Below are 17,143 nucleotides of genomic sequence, written 5' to 3' on the forward strand. Positions count from 1 at the left end.
AAGATCATATTGGGGGTGTTTGCATTTTTTAGCATTTATATTCAGGAGGCTCACACAACTACTGTAAAATCAGCAGTGGAAAGTGTACTTGTCCTAAACTCAATATTTTATTAGTCTGCAAAGCTAACCTTTAGTTTTTCTTTCTTTGGCTTCTTGCTCTTGGAGTGAGTTTCTCTGCTGCAGACAAGTCCTGCATTTGCTTAAAAGCTCTTGCAGAGTTGGAATTAGAGCCGGGTTTAACTGTTTGGGAGTATGTACCGACAGGAGCAAAGCAAGTGCCCGTAAGTCCTACAAAAATCCAAACAAACATTTTACATTCCAAAGCCAACATTTTGACACAGTTAGTAGTTTAAATGCACATGTTTATTACTCTTCCAGGAATCCATCCTGGTTCCTCTGGTACTTTTAGAAGGATGCTAAAACTAGAAAGCCAGTGTTATGATACTACTGTCTTTGTATTTCATTGGTTCCAAGTCACTAATACCATTGTTCTTTGCACCACACCACTTGACTGAAGACCTAAACAGTATTTTCTGAAAATGGAAAAAAAAAAAAATCAGTAATAAAATTTATACAGGAATTTTAAAAAACCCTGAATGATCCATGAACAATTTAGGCCTCATTAATCTAGGACTCAGTTTTCAGAGATACTTGATTTCTGGTAGGTACCACAGGTCGTCTTCATGTAGCGCTATAATCCACCCTGGCCTCTAAGCATTTTGTTCCTTAGGAGGCAGGCAGCTGCTGGACGTGTGCCTCACATGCTGGCGGGTGTTTCATTTTTCTGCAACACGGCTTTCATGGAAGTCTATACAAGCAACCAATTCCCCAGCTTTAACTGGCTTTATAGGCAGACTATTAACTTGATTTTCAGTTCCTTACGAGTCACAGGCACTAACAGAAACATCACAAGTAACAGTTTAAAAAATTTGAGCAAGTAAAGGCAATGTCTCCTCTTAGTGGGTTTATTGCCCTTAGCATTTTATGACATTGGCTCATGTCTTAAGGTGACAGAAAGTATGCTACATACATAAAAGGCAGAGGGAACACATTTTCATTTGGTTAGTTTTTCATCATATGTGACTTCTAGAGTTTGAGTAAGTTAAAATTATGTGTATACTAAGGCCAGATTTAGAATTGATATAATAAGGAGAGTTTGAAAGTACATGACTACTGCTTTGTATAGTTCTTACCCCATTTAAAGCAGCACTTGCTTTGGAAATTTCAACTCTGTTGGTGAAATCAGACTGCAGGTTCTGATACTGATTTATCAAGTTTGTAATAAGGGTGCTGATCAAATTGGCACAGTTAGCTTCAGAAAACACTTGACCTTGAACCTGAAAAAGATGATTGTAAAAAAAAATCTCCAAAAAACCAACATAATGAAAACACAGCCATTAACTAACTGGAAGTAACAAGTTGAGTTTCCAACTTGTGACATACCTTTAGAAGAAAATGTGTCATGAATGTGTAGACAATGTTGTTGTTTAGAAAAGTTCTTTCATCCATTAAGATGCATTTTATATATTCTGCAAAAACAGGATCTTCACACAAAAGCTTGATGCAGTTTTTTGACATAGCAGACTAAAGTGGGGGGAAAAAGCACTGATTGGTTGAGCACTGAAATAAGTGCAAGTCTTAAATACACTGCTTATGATAGATATACATCCAAAGTCACTTAACATCTTATTGGAAAAACCACTTCCCTTTGGCCATGCCATGCGGCTTGTGGGATCCTAGTTCCCAAATCAGGGATTGAAGCTGGGCCCTCAGCAGTGAAAGCACAGTGTCCTAACCACTAGGCCACCAGGGGAATTCCCAGAAAAGCCACTTTTACTGGGTTGGTCGAAGCGTTCATTCAGGTTTTCGTGTAAGATGTTATAGAAAAACCTGAACAAAATTTTTGGCCAGCCCAATACTTTAATCTACTCAACTCTTGGTTACAATTATACTCCCAATAACTTAAATGAGTAAGTGTTAAGAAGAGACTTGTAAAAAGTCTGAAAGGCGAAACTGAACAAATACATTTTAAAAGAAATGCAGCCTTATTATCTACCATTGAGTTAATAAGGACTGGAAAAATAAGACAAATGGGATGATGTTTTCAGGGGAAAAGAGATAACCAAACCACCCACAGAGAAAAGATTTTAAGAAATTTTATTCCCTAAAATGAGTTAAAACTTGCACTATATAATGTCATAACAATAGTAATTTGTTTGGTAAATCCCTTTCCCCTACACCTTCATAAATATTGCAATGATAAACAGCAAACCTCTTTTCCTAATTGTCTCACATAGAAATCAGTGGGTCCCAAATATAGAAATTGTACTAAAATTTGGTTTTCCTGTTTTCAAATGGTCATGGCTCTTAAACACAAGTAGTATGTCTTTAAGTATAGTCCCTAGATTATTTATACATGTTTTAATAATATCATTTACGTGGAAGAAAAAATGGATTATTTTTTAAAAATAGGACAAAGTTTAGATAATACTGTACATGCATATACTTGTTGTAAGTAAACTGTTTAAGGTCAACCCAAGAAATTAGGAGTCAAGTACAACTGGCACCCAGGTTTTCAGATCCTTGGTGTCAGGAAAATCTGTCTTACTCTACCAGTAGTAACAGTCTCTGCCTATGATTCCTGCACAGTACAGATGGCTTTTTCTATAGGGCTGCTAGGGGCTTTGGAAGCTTGAGGTGGTCTGACTTTGTTTTAAGGGAAGCTGGGGGCAGGGGGGCATGCTGATGAATTTTGTGGGAAAAAAGCCAAGAGAGTAGTGGAGTGCAGCAGCAGATAAAGCAACAGAGAAGCAACAGGCAGTGGCAGAACACAGAAACCAAAGAAAGCAACCACCGAAATAAAGAAGAATGAAAACAGCAGCAGCAAGTGGCAGAGTTGGCGGGGGGAGGCCAGATATCTGTTCCAATTTACTGAATCAACCACTCAGCTCAGAAGTCAACCAGCAAGTTGTTTTCTGTGTGTTTACTATGTAATACTATGCCATATGACTAGCCTATCAAAGATTCCTAGTATAGAAAACAAAATGACATTTCTTTAGGAATACAGATGACTCAGGTAGTCTTTAGACTTGTGAAATTCACAGTTTGGGACAGGGAGGCAGAGAATCAACTATTACAGTACCATGTGACATGTATCCATTAGGAGAGCATACAGCATGCAACAGCCTGGACAAGAGGCTGGACCAGACTGAAAGTATTATGGGCGCTAAACGTAGGTAAAAGTCCATACCAAAGGAATCAATCAACTCACATCATCTTCTGGAAATAGGCAACACACTCAGGCAAGAAACTGGAAGTTTTTTTCAGAGTCTAAAGAGTAGGGTCCTTTATGCCTGATCCAAGGATGAGCCAAACCTTAGAATCAATCTGATTTCCTCCTCTTTCCCCACCATTCTTCCTCCACAATTTAACAAGCATTGTTTCGGTGCCCACATTAAGGGGTTGGCTCTTAGACTTAAGATAGGAAGGGTACAGTGTTTGCTGTTCTCAATGAGACTGCTAATAAGAAAACAAGTGCACCAGACTCCAAAAACTGCTCTGAGGTCATAGGTAAGCGAGAGGTAGTGAACAGTCTGCTGAAATGTTTTCTGTTAGAGGTTTTGAAATGGTGGCAAGGAGAAGAAACAGGAGAGGTGAGGAAGACCAAGAAGTGGCACATGGCTTCTTATCCTCATAGCTCCCTGTCTCAGACTTTCACAACTATTTATACTGACCTTTAAATGAGGAATTCAACTAAAAACAGCTTGTGTGAAATATCCTTTGTGATAACAAATGTATGGAAAAAGAAAATTTCACAGGGCGACTAGATGTCCATTGCTTAATAGTTATTTTTTCTATTAACAGTGTCTTACCTACCAAGATTTGAAAACATCCCCAATTTCTAGCCAATTTTCAACCCAGTGTTCCTAAAATTACTGACCACCTGTTTGGATAAGATGAAACACCAAGTCATCTTAAAACTCATTTTCTTTACCTGAGTCTGGCATAGCTCAGTCCAAAGTTTGGGGAACAGTGCAAGATGAAGTGGCAAACCTTCATAGGCAACTAGGACACCTAGTATTTGAAAAGAAACCAGAATAGGTTATAATTATAAATTACACTACTGAGATATTAAACTCTGCAGGTACAATAAATAGTATGGCTATTTCTAGTCATAACTGCATATTTTCTATGTTTTAGAAATACGTAAAGTATTTAAAGGGGAAGAATTCATTCCAATGTTTTAACCAGTGAAATAATTTTTAGAGTTCAGTATACTCTGACTTCATTTATCTCCCATACCTCATTCCTAGAAGGACCTTCGACAACTTAAACCAATTCAGGTTTTTGAGAATCAGAATTTTATCTGGGACAATAAAATTTACTGCAAGTGGTTCCAAAGCTTTCTTGGGTTAAGTTACCACTCCGCATATTAGATCATATTACATGGAATTGCTAGAGTGCAGTGGGGACAAGGGGTACAAGTTCAAACAGGATGTGAAGAAGTAGGAAACACATCATTCTCTCCTCTCTTATCTTGTTTCTCCAAGGATAAGATGAATGCCTTTGTAGTAGATTTAGGTAAATTCTGCTCTAGCAGCCCCTAGCCTCGTCCCCAGGACCCTTCGGGTGGATCCCACTTAGCTGCTGTATGTCAGCATCTTACTTGAAACGTCCAAGGTTTTAACTTTTCTTTCTCTTGACTATTCCAGATATCAAATGTTTCATTAAGAAATTAGTTCACCTAGCCCCTGCTATCCTCTCTCTCTCTCAAAACACAGAAGTTGTAATGCCACAGTCAGTCATAAGTAAATTTTCCATCCTCCAACACTCCCATCCCCCAAGGAAATCATGGAGGAGAAATATAATACAAGTTATCTTCCTACAGTTAAAAAAATTATGAGAAACAGCTCAAGTTGGCAAACATTTTCAGTACAGGGCCAAATAGTAATTACAGGTTCCCCCAATTATGAAACTTTTCATAAGCTGAAACATCAAGTGAAAAAGCAATTTACCTTTTTCCATAAAAGCAAAAATCCCCTTTGCATTTCTTTCGGTTAGCAACAAGAGGTACTAATGAAGGTATTTCATAAAAGTGAAGTGACATAAAGCAAACTTTCAAAAATTTGGGAATACCAGTATTTTAGTCTTTGTAGGCTATTTAACTGTTGCAACTGCTCCATTGACAGCACTAAATGAATGGGTGTGGCTGGTCTTTCAATAAAATGTTATTTAAGACATTGAAATTTGAGTATTGTGTAATTTTCATGTATATCACAACATACTCAAAATCTCAGAAAAAAATTAAAAATTGTAAAAACTCTTCTTAGCTTGCAGGCAGCTCACTGGTTGTTCAAAACAGGCAGCACACAGGTTACTGTTTGCCAACCTCTGTATTAGACTACGGGTCTGAGAAAATCTCAGAGAAACCAGATCAGTCATTCAGTTTAATCGTCGAAGGATGCCTAGACTCCCTTTTGTGGGAAAGCCTACCTTTTATTTTCCTGTCAAGATTAATTCCATTTTAAAGAACCAAAGAAACTCTCACCTTTCTCCATTATCCTAACCTAATCTGGCTGGGATTGGAGGCATTTGCCAATCATAACATCACAATACACAGAAGCAAACAAAGGCATGTCATCAACACTGATGGCTACAGAGAATAAAATTCCTATGTTCCCATGTTTCAGCATTATAATTATTCATAAAAGTACAGCAGGGATTGGCAATAGGCCCATGGCCCATTTTTTCTGGCCCCTTCACAGAGTCTGCCAACCCCTGAACTAGAGGTTGCCCTGACATAAACCCTCTGTGAAAGCAGGCTTTAACTACAATTTAAGATCCTCTAGACTTTATTCCTATTTTCCACAACTACTAAAAAGCTAGCACTACCACAAAAACAACAGCAAAAAAACAGAGGCCTTCTATGATGTAAGATTGTTTTCAAATAATATTGATTCAAGTATGTTTATTTTACAAGTGCAGAATGGAATAAACATACTAACATCTATTGTGCTAGGTAAGTCAGATAATCATATTTAATTTTCTCATCAACTTTGGGAGGTGTTATGTTACCCTCATGTTCCCCACTGTTTTGAATGAGGAAATGAGGCTCAGAGAAATCACTAATCTGCTCAATTTCATCCCCAAAGCCAGTGAGTGATACAGCTGTATCTATCCCAGACTTATCTGAGTCTAAAGCCCACCATCTTTTCAATAATCAGTTTCCCAAGCTTTAGCCATCCATGTATAATTTTCATCACTGTTTTCATATCTGTCCATCTTCTCTGTTTACTTGATAACTGTGCTTTAGATTCATTCAGAGAAGCTAATCCTATGTTGTCCTTGTCCTAGGCAATGTAACATCCAGGACAATCATGCATTTGGTATGAATTACTTACTTTTGTAATACAGTAAGATCTATTTCTTAACATGAAAATTATTTTCTCTGGGCCATCTTGTACATTACATTCTGGAAAACACTGCCACCCACAGTGAGCTAAAGACACCTCTTTCACATCCTAATTCCCTACTGAGCTTGCACCTTTGGAAGGAAGGCCATCCCTTCAAAGCAGGAGCTCAGTTTCTTTCCAGCATTTTCACAAAGCACCAAGGATAAGGTGTATCTAGGCTCTACTAATTTAAGGTAGAGGCCAATACCATCCTAGTCCACACACTCCTGCTCCAATAGGGGTATCTCACTTACTGGGTGCAAAGCACAGAGAGTTGCAATCACCAGCATTCATAGGCACGTTTCCAAGCCTTACCTCAGCAAACAGGATGGGCAGACCTAAAACATACTGGTTCTGGTATTATCACTCATCTTTCTCAATCCTGTGACTTTGGGCATCCTTAACAAGGGTCCTTACTCCACCCCGTTCCCACCCACGAAGGAACCATGTTCAACAATGAAGAGCTATTCCAAATATATTTTTTCCTCAATAGTGGCACCTTATACTGTAGAAGCTGTTGGGTGTGTTATGTAAAAGAAAAATCTTTTAAAGACAGCTTTTGTAGGTAAAATGGTAATACATATGGTTGCTGTGAGGATGAAATATTTTATATGTATATTTACTAGTTAGGGTCTCTGTCCAGCTTTCTATAGGAGTATTTATCCCATTCAAGCATTACTCATGGGAAGTGGGAGCTCTGGCCAATGGATGGAAGCCCACAGCTAATGCTCCACTGCAAGACTGAATCAAGACATCTTAGCCTGAGAATATCACATTTAATTCTTCTAATTCCCCTATTTCTGACTTCATATCCACTAAGCAAACTATTGTTGTTTACTCGGCTTCCCATGCAGGTTACAGGGGGAAATCTGCTAGCCCTACCATGTAACTTTCAGATTGCTATGCTCATTCTTCTTTGTAAATTAACAGACTGGTAACCAAACCCTAAATTATACATATGTCTATTAAACATAATGATTCTATATGACCTCATATAGGTGGATGTGCCCTTGGGTGGATAAAAGCTGGCTTCATTCATCCTAAGAAGCCTTTGGGGAAACAGCTAAATGAGCTGTTTCTCCAATAAGTATCACCTTGATATCAAAAAAGCTGAAAGATGATCAACAGTTGTGCTTTCATATTGAATTTTAATCTGTTTACTTACATCAACTATATTAATTTAATTCTAGAAACTTTGAAGATTATGGATGTTCTAGGTATATCATGTTACTTGCAAAAAATATTTTAAACCACCTTTCACTTATTAAAGTATTAAGAAAGCTTTCAAAAACTAATGTCAAGGTGATTTTTGCTTTGTGTCTAAAAATGAAAATTATGAAATCTAGGGATTTGTTTGGAGAAGGCAATAGCACCCCACTCCAGTACTCTTGCCTGGAAAATCCCATGGACGGAGGACCCTGGAAGGCTGCAGTCCATGAGGTCGCTAAGCGTCAGACGACTGAGCGAATTTACTTTGACTTTTCACTTTCATGCATTGGAGAAGGCAATTGCAACCCACTCCAGTATTCTTGCCTGGAGAATCCCAGAGACGGGGTAACCTGGTGGGCTGCTGTTTATGGGGTCACACAGAGTCGGACACGACTGAAGCGACTTAGCAGCAGCAGGGATTTGTTAGTTTAATTTTACTTGAATATCTTATTAATCTGCATGTGCACTACTAAGGTACCTAAAAAACTCAGTATGATTAGGGTTTGCATTACCAATTTTCTGTTTTGGAAAAAACTTTCCTCAAATGTAAGATCAATGCATGATCATTACAAATAAGTTGTATTTAACCTAGAAAATAAAAGCATCCCATAATTTTATCCTTAGTTAAGAATATAATCCTCTTTTTTAACATGTACTGATCTTCCCCCTTGTTCATAAGAATGTGGTCATATTCTGTATTTTCCAATTTGCTTTTTCATGTGATCCAAAGTTATTTCCTATCATTTTATTTTAAAGACTATATTATACAAATGAACTTAACTAAGCTGCTACTGACAGACATTTGGGTTTTTCCCAGTTTTACCCAATACAAACCAAGTTAAAATAAACATCCTATGTATGTTACTATATATTTAATGAGTAGATTTAGGGTGGATCCCCAGATCTGGTATTGCTTGGGCAAAGGGCATGAACAATCTAAACTTCCTCTCCAAACCAACCCCATTAATAGACCTCCTCTTTGCCAAACTGTAGTATCATCCAAACTTTACCTCATAGTTGGGAGGGTGGGAGTAGAAATAACTGTTTACTTTAATGTTCTTTACCATCTTACTGAATCCTAAAAACTCTTTGTATACTGGTATTCCTAGCCATTTATCTGATAAGAAGGCAAATATTTCACTCATTAGCTGTATGTATTTTAATTCAATTCATGGCATTTTCAACATGTAGTATTTTCAATTTTCATGTAATAAAAAATTTCAATTTCTTATTTATTGTTTCTGGGTTTTGTGTCCTGCTTACATGGTCCTTCAAATCTCAAGACAGTATTCATATGATCCTATGTTTTTTATTTAATATTTCTAGGATTTTATTTTTCACAATTAAATAATCCTCCTAGGATGTATTTTGGTCTAAGGAGCAAAGATGGTATTAAAATCTTGCCTCTCCTCTCCCAGAAAGCTACCCAATATCTCAATACTACCCATTTTCGACTAATCTGGTGTGTCATCTTTATTATCTACCAAATCCTTGTGTATCCTTATGTTTGTTTTGGGGCTGTTTTTCTGCTGTTCCATCCATGTGTTTCCATAGCTGCAATGTATGGTTTTAATCATTAGTTTTAGTCATTCCTTGGGTATTAATGGGGTACTGGTTCCAGGAGCCCCCAATGCTTAAGACCCTTATATAAAATGGTAACACAATGATTACAGTGGAAATTTCAATCCACAGTTGGCCTTCTGAGGATACGGAGGATATTTACATAGGTGCTGCTGTGCTTCATGGCTCAGTTGTGTCTGACCCTTTGCGACCCCACAGACTGTAGCCTGCCAGGCTCCTCTGTCCATGGGGATTCTCCAGGCAAGAATACTGGAGGGGGTTGCCATGCCCTTCTCCAGAGGATCTTCCTGACTCAGGGATAGAACCCAGGTCTCCCACATTGCAGGCATATTCTTTACCCTCCCTCTGAGCCACCAGGGAAGCCTATTTACATGAGAAAGAGGAGAAAATAAACCCATACTTGCTGTTTTTATGTAAAAAAAAAAAAAAAAAAGAATAAAATTTTTACATATCAAAATACTGCAGTTTCAGACACACTAGTATTATTTCACTTGGCAATTGGCAGCTTTGTTCATATTCCCTGGATTCTCTCCCAACTTTGTCTCTTCTATCTCCATGCCTGACTGTCCTCACTTCAACAGCACTTCAACCCTCCCCTCTTGTTGCCAAATATAGTTTCTTGAAGAGACTATACAATTAAAACTCCTTAACTCTCTGCTTCCCATCCCAGTTGTTAATGTGGGCTTTGCTTTCTCAAGCTCTCTCCTCATTGCCTCTACCCTGGAAATAGTTATTTCAGCTAGAAGACTGGGACATAATCTCTCCATTTTTAAGAAGCATAAGGAAAGCAATGCTTTTAGTTCTTTGTTTTACTTCATATCCAAAATAATGTCCAATTTTCTTCATTAAGATATAACCATGAAAATTTTCTTTTCCTGCTCAATTTGTTAAAGGTTACGGTTTATATATATGTAGAGCTGTCTATGCAATACAGTAGCCACAAGTCACATCTGCTATTTAAAATTCATTTGGTTAAAATAAAAAATTCAGTTCCTTAATTACATTTCAAGTTCTGAACACACACATGGTCAGTGGCTATCATACTGTGGATGGTGATGCAGTTGGAGAATATTTCCATCCTGCTCGAAAATTCTAAAGAACAGTCCTATGTAGGGAACTAAACACCATGAGCCAGCATAAATGTGCTTCCTGAGTGTTAAGTGATGAGGAGCATAAAGTAAGATGAAAGTTGAGTCAGCTAATGGGATGGCCAGGTATGTGTCCTTTCTTTCCCTCCCTCTCCTATGTTTCCCAGAACTGTCTATTTGTGTTAGTGAAGAAGACAGTCTCACAGGGTGAAACATTCATTATTTCAAGTAGATAAGACAGCTCCTCACTTAACTTTTGGTATAAATCACATGGACACAATTACTAAGAACTTTTCTTGAGGTTAACATCTTTCTAAGTCTTCCTCCTTATCTGGGAGCAAGACTGTCTTATTAGAACTCCTGGGTATTTCCCTACACTTGATCGTTGTCACTGCTAGATTTCAGCTTTTTATAGCCAAGTGCCACAACTCAATTATATAATCATGAAATGGCCGATATGAACATATCCTCATCTGCCCACTCCCCGATCTTCAGCCACATATATAAAAAACTAGCTAATGGTAGCAGGTGGAAGGAACACCCTTTCAAATCTGAAGACATTCTAATCACTTACCAATAAGCTGGTTTTTCTGAAGAGAAATTATCCCTGACAGTTGTTACCACTTCCTTCTTGGATAACAAAATCTAAGGTATGTTCACATCTTTGGCCCTATCTATAATGGATCAAAACCTTTGCCAAAGGAAGGAGGGGGTTGTGACTGAGAAGGAGCACAATACATAACTTTCAAGGTGTTATATTACTTCCAGGAAGTAATATTCTACTTCTTGACCTGGATGGTGGTTCCATGAGAATTTCACCTCCCGTGCTCTTGACACAAAAACTATGGTACAATGGAGAGGATCCTGGGCCATCCCTAAAGGTAATAGACTCATACGACACACAGAGCCTGAGAACTCTGGAGATCTTAAGACAGGGGACATGTGGAGGGCTACATTTCTTCTAAAGACTTATCAGCTAGAAAAAGTCACCCAAAGGGAGCAGTCTTCTAAGAGCTCTCAGCTGCATCCGCAGAGAGACAATATTACATAAAAATAATTCAAGGTTTTCCCCTTTTATAATTCACTGATTTTTTTTTTCTATTTCTCATATCTTCCTTTTCAAATTCCCCTTCTCACTCATCCCTCTATTTTATGAGACTTACCTCCTAATTTACTCATATATGCACCTCTGCTTCACCCTGGCAAGTCCACTTAGCTTGCTCTTGGTGTTTCCAGCTCCAAAGCACAGCTGGCACTATTGATCTTATCTTATCCTCTAGATCAGAGCTGGGGAAGTCCATCTCTCTAAGTCTGCCTCCCTAAACAGAGCAGTTTTTGGTTTTTAAATTCTGCTGGGCAGATGGAGGAGGACTTGGGCTTCTATGTACAAAAGTGATGAGCCTATTCCACACTCCTTTATAAGCCAGCTGAAACTCTGGGCAGAACTATTCAATGGAAACCAGTAAGTTGGTGTTTTCTTAAAAAAATAAAAATGTTCCCAAGAATAATTAATATTTTTCAACATTCACTTTAAAAAAGAAAAAAAGGATTGGCTCATTTTTTTCCTCCCCTTCCTAAATGGCTAGGGGCTTAAAATAATTCAGTGGAATTTACTGCTCATCTTTTATACTTACTCAGCTTAACTAATGTTTCAGTAAATTTTTCACAGTTGATTGCAACTCGGCATAATAGATGGATGAATTGATGATAAGAAAAGAAGTAGTCTAGCAGCATACGATCATAAACGTCATCTTTGCCCTGAAGGTTAAAGATGATAAAATGGTTGCACTTAAATTGTATAATAAATTAAAGAGCATATTTTGTGCAAATGTAATAAATTTAACTAAAAAGCTGATTAAATATTTAAATTCTATAAGAACCTAGTTTTAAATTCCAAGTTTCTATTAATGTTATTAAGATCTTAATTGTCACAAGTTTATTTTCAGTGTGCAAATGTTATCAATTAAAATTACCCCTTATTTCTATATACTTTAATAAAGTAAAACTACTGTAGGATTTTAAAATGTGACACTTGAGTTCTACAGACATATCATCAAGAAGAGTGAATTAAATTTGATTTTTGAAATAAATTTCAGATTATTTCTGAAATGGTTTCTACTGTATTAACTATTTTAAATATTTTATTTAATACAAACTTCTTAAATGCATTTAAGATCCAAAGATAGTGGGCAAGAGAGAATGTGAATAAAGTGGGTGAGGAAAGATAAATTAGTGAAAAAATTGTTTATAAAGTCTTAGAACTAAGATAAATTATCCTGTGTCGATGTTCCCTCTCTCTATAATTTAGAATTAGCTCTATTTTAGAATAAGTATTAGAGAACCAGAATCAGGCTACAAACGATGATAAATTCATCAATCAGTGATAATTAGGCTTAGGTCAAAGAATTATAATTAAAGGGCAGTAAAAGGAGTCATTGATTATATGGTGAAATATAAACAGTAGTCAGTACCTAACTTGACCTTTCAGATTTAGATACATGACCCATTTACAATTTAGCCTAGTGACAAATACTAATGAGACTTTCTGTTAGGATATTTTTTGAAGGGCAAAAAAAACTTACTACTTGTGCTTATTATTGATTTTGCAAATATTCAACCAACATTTCAGAGCAGGAAAAAGTCCAAATGAGTCTAATCTCCTTAGGATCCAGAAAATGATCATTTAAATCTAATATATTCATAATGGCCAGAGGGGAAGTTCTAAATTACTGTGTACTAGAGAAACATGGTTTTCCTGGCATCCCAACATACCTTACTGGTTTCCACCATTGTGGGCAAGAGGCACATATTGAGTTCAGGGCGCGGAGGCCGAATATTGCTTTTCCCTCCTATTAGCTTGATATTTTCTCGACAAGGGAAATAAGGTCCAAGAGACACTAAGACATTAAAAGTGTACAATAAGAATAAATGGAAAAAATAAATCTCCATGTTTCAGTGTGCAGAAAGATTAAATGCCAACCATGTCAAGTACTGTGCTAGATGAATACATACTTGGTATATTACTGTGATGATAAGTACAATGGTTGTGCTGTAGAAATGGAACCAGAGTATGAAGAAAGTCATGGGGACTCAAAAGCACAAGTTCCTTGAGGACATCTGAAAATAAAAACACAATGTTGGCATTAAAAACTGGAGTGTGGACCTGCTATCTTCAAATTCACCAGTCCTACTGGAGTAATTGATGGTAGTGTGGCAGCTAACAAGTTTTAATGAGTCTCACACTGTCTGAGCTCTCAGCCCCAGGACAAACTGTCTGATGCTTAACCAAAAATGGATCCACAGAGTGATTAACCACAACAGGGCATCATTAAGAAACCGAAGTTTAAAACTTAAAAGAAGCATCAGGGACAAGTACAATGGAGGAAATATTTAATGCACACTGATTATGTTTCTTCATAAAATCAACCAAAGCAAGGTTTGAAATTCTTTGGATCTGCGAATCCTTCATCAACTTTGAAGTAACCCTCTCTTCTTGATGGAGCAGTACAGGCCAATAATTCTACAGAACATCAGGCGACCTGCCAAGATTAACTGCTCATATATATCTACCATTTTGAGAAACTATAAACAAATAGCTACAGTCTCTAAAGATGACTTAAATGGCTTATGACATTAAAAAAAAGAAATGCAGTATGAATTTAAACCAAGGGTTTCCTTTAATAGATATAAATTATCATTTTATTATAAATATGCAATTAATAAAAAGCTAAAATACTCAGGAGTCCAAGAACAGCTACTAGGAAGTATCTCTAGACAAAAAGACTCACTGAAATAATCACCCCAACTCTTTACAACGTCAGTTCTAATCTGTAAACATCTGCATGATTCTACACTGTTTATATAGATTGGAAGATTTCAGAGCTGGAAGAGATCTAACCTTAGGTCAGCATGCCCAGATATATGAAGTGACCTGGCGTATGATGACATAGTTAATTACTGATATGTTAAGAAACAGAATTCTATTTTCTTAAGAGTCTGCTGGCCAGTGTAAGTCACTCATAAAAAGTACAAATGTCTTCCAAACTCTACAGAACTAACATTACATCTTATATATACACACATACACACACACAGGATCCCATAAAAATGTTCTTCCATTAGGCTTTTACACAGGTTTATTTTCCAGGTAACTTACCTATACAGGCATTTCTAAGTTCTGGAGGGCTATAGGAATTAAGAAGAGTTAACAGTTTATGGGCAAATTCAATTCGCTCCTGCCACTGGATTAACGCTTGCTTCACGTCTGGAAACACAAAAGCATACGTAAATATGCCATCTGAAGTCAAACTTCTTCACAATTATTTTCTGTTGTAAACTACAGAATGCTAAGACTAAAACATTCAAATTTATTACATAAACATCTTTAGTGAAAGCTAAGTGATTATTTTTATAAGATAGCTACTATTGTTAAACTTGCTAGATTTCTTAAAACACATATTTTAGTGATTGTATGTCCCATTTTCTAGAAATTCACATACATTTCAAAGTTTATATGATTTTTACAGGGACACAAGAGGTAACTGTTTTATAGTTATTTCTCTTGAAAATAAATTATCTAATCTAAGCCATGGAAGTTTCCAGCTGGAGAACCTTCACAAATACTCATGTTGTTACTGTGCTTGGAAATATTTTCCAGTCTCCTAAATCTTTTTTTTTTTTAATATTTTATTGGAGGATAATTGCTTTACAATATTGGGCTGGTTCCTGCCATACATCAACATGAATCAGCCACTAGCATGCTTGCCTATTTTTAAGGCACGAATAAAGAAAATAAACAAGAACATTCCAGCTTTACATCAGGAGGTCACAAACATTTTCCTAATGGTTAGCTAACATCAGCCTTGTAAAGACAAATTCTCTGAAGCATGTGGTTTAAAAAGTCTTATTTCACTCTTTAATTGTTAAACTAATAAAAATAAGTAGGATTAAGCAAACCTTTTCTCTGAAGATATGGGCGTGTAGACTTCAAAACTGAAAGGAATATTGACAGAAGTTCTACTAAGTCTCCAGTCACATGGCAAGCTGTGGCTTCATGATACATCATGTGCAGTGTGTTGAAAGACTACAAGTGATTAAAAAAAATAAAAACTTCATTCCACTTTTACTTTATGGAGCCACAAAATTATACCACTCATCCTCTATGACATGTTTTCAGACTCAGACTATGAGTGTGCCTATGTGCACAAAGCAAATGTATCTGCTTTCTACCTACAAGTCAAAGACCCCCATTCAGCTCTTTTAAAGCACAGAACAGACCTCACTCTCAGAGTCTGATATTTTGTGTTTACATTTTACTTTGAACAAATAATTTATTTAATTAGACTTTTACGGGGGAGGGGGTGGTGGTTTACTGTTTGCTCTAAGTACACATTTCTAAGACTGCAAGTTTCAAAGATTACAAAGCAGCAGTAACAACAGGAAGACTGGGGAGAACAGGCTACTGTTTTAACTAACTTTCCAGAGTTTCTATCAAAGACAACAGTGAAACTGCTGTCAGTCATAGTAGGTCTAAAATAGTAGCAGTAAAATGGTAGGTCTAAAAGAGGTAAAAGAACTCCAAAGGTAAAATTCCTTTAATCATATTGGCTTGTTAAATCTTTTGATTCCTTTAACTGTACTAGCTAATGAAACCCTTGGTTTCTATTTCATTGTACACCAATGCATCATCTTCCTAATCTTGTCAAATCAGTTCACCATGGCCTATAAACTACTCACAATTCACAGGTGAAAATTCATAACCTAGAATCTGTGACAGTACATAATCTGAACAATGTACTCATGTGACATTTAATGTGTTAGTTGTGAGGACAGAAATCATGACTATCTTGTTCACTGCTATATCCCCCGTGCCTAGCACAATGCCTGACAGAGTAGACATTCAAACAGTTGTTGAAGAATTAAGTTCTCATTACTCTTCTTCACAAACTTCTGTTTTAGCCAGACAGACTTTGCTTTTGTTGAATACAACCAATACTTTCTTACCTTTGTGTTGATTAAATCATTTACGTTAATCCTTTTCTATTTTGTCTCTGCAGGTTCACATTCTTCAAAGCAGAGTTTCATATACTGTATCCTTATTCTATAATACCATCAACTGAAAAAACTATCCTACCTTTTAATTTTCATAGTGCCCTTGGTATGTACTCTTTAACCTTATCTCCATTATTAGACTAAAGGGTATGATGCACCTCCGTAGACTTAAAATCATCGTAAGAGTTGTGGATGTTCAGTAATTATGGGAAGAATGAACAGTTGATTTTTAACCACCTATAGCAGCCTCACTAGGTTCCTCTTCCTCTAATGAGGAACGCACATAAGTGCACTCTTGAGAAACTGTGTCAATTAAATCCTACAAATTTCATTCATTTCTAGTCCTACAAATGAAATGAATGTATGTAATTGTTATGGAAAAAGAAAACAGCATGCTTAGTACCATGATGTAGTTATTCTTAGAATATAAAGTAGCATTTACTGATTTGCATATTTAAAATCCAGACACCTATAATAAACTCTAAATATACACAAAAAAAGTTTTGGTGAGAACATTAAATTGGAATAAATCTATAGTAAAACACAATAAAGCATTTACCTCAGTCATCAGGATTAACCCTCGATTAAATACAACAAGAAGTCTGTCTTCATCAGATTCTAATAGTATTCTGAAGGCACTAGAAAAATACATAAAGTCCAGTTTGAGAACTCTGAATCAGAACAGAACACTTACGTGGTTGGCGGGTGCGGTGGGGGGTTGGGGGTCGGAGAATAAGTAAACTGTCATTTTGGTTCTCTACT

The 17,143-nt window shown here is 36.7% G+C and overlaps 1 protein-coding gene across 5 annotated transcripts in view; it reads right to left on the reverse strand.

Moving 5' to 3' along the window:
- Positions 1 to 17,143, reverse strand: part of USP34 (ubiquitin specific peptidase 34) — a 240,901-nt gene that overhangs the window by 1,807 nt on the left and 221,951 nt on the right. For 2 of the 5 annotated variants that reach the window (XM_061432737.1, XM_061432736.1), the window contains 10 exons: positions 16,941 to 17,019; positions 15,287 to 15,413; positions 14,487 to 14,594; positions 13,343 to 13,447; positions 13,103 to 13,227; positions 11,965 to 12,088; positions 3,995 to 4,074; positions 1,444 to 1,584; positions 1,194 to 1,337; positions 129 to 288 (listed from right to left, as the gene is read on the reverse strand). In XM_061432737.1, the coding sequence (XP_061288721.1) occupies positions 129 to 288; positions 1,194 to 1,337; positions 1,444 to 1,584; positions 3,995 to 4,074; positions 11,965 to 12,088; positions 13,103 to 13,227; positions 13,343 to 13,447; positions 14,487 to 14,594; positions 15,287 to 15,413; positions 16,941 to 17,019 (1,193 nt within the window). Of the gene's footprint in view, positions 1 to 128; positions 289 to 1,193; positions 1,338 to 1,443; positions 1,585 to 3,994; positions 4,075 to 11,964; positions 12,089 to 13,102; positions 13,228 to 13,342; positions 13,448 to 14,486; positions 14,595 to 15,286; positions 15,414 to 16,940; positions 17,020 to 17,143 lie in introns of those variants that run through there. The other 3 variants (XM_061432739.1, XM_061432740.1, XR_009739441.1) reach the window with 2 other exon arrangements.

This window comes from Bos javanicus, chromosome 11, assembly GCF_032452875.1.
Source record: "Bos javanicus breed banteng chromosome 11, ARS-OSU_banteng_1.0, whole genome shotgun sequence".
In the NCBI taxonomy this organism is placed as follows: domain Eukaryota; kingdom Metazoa; phylum Chordata; class Mammalia; order Artiodactyla; family Bovidae; genus Bos; species Bos javanicus.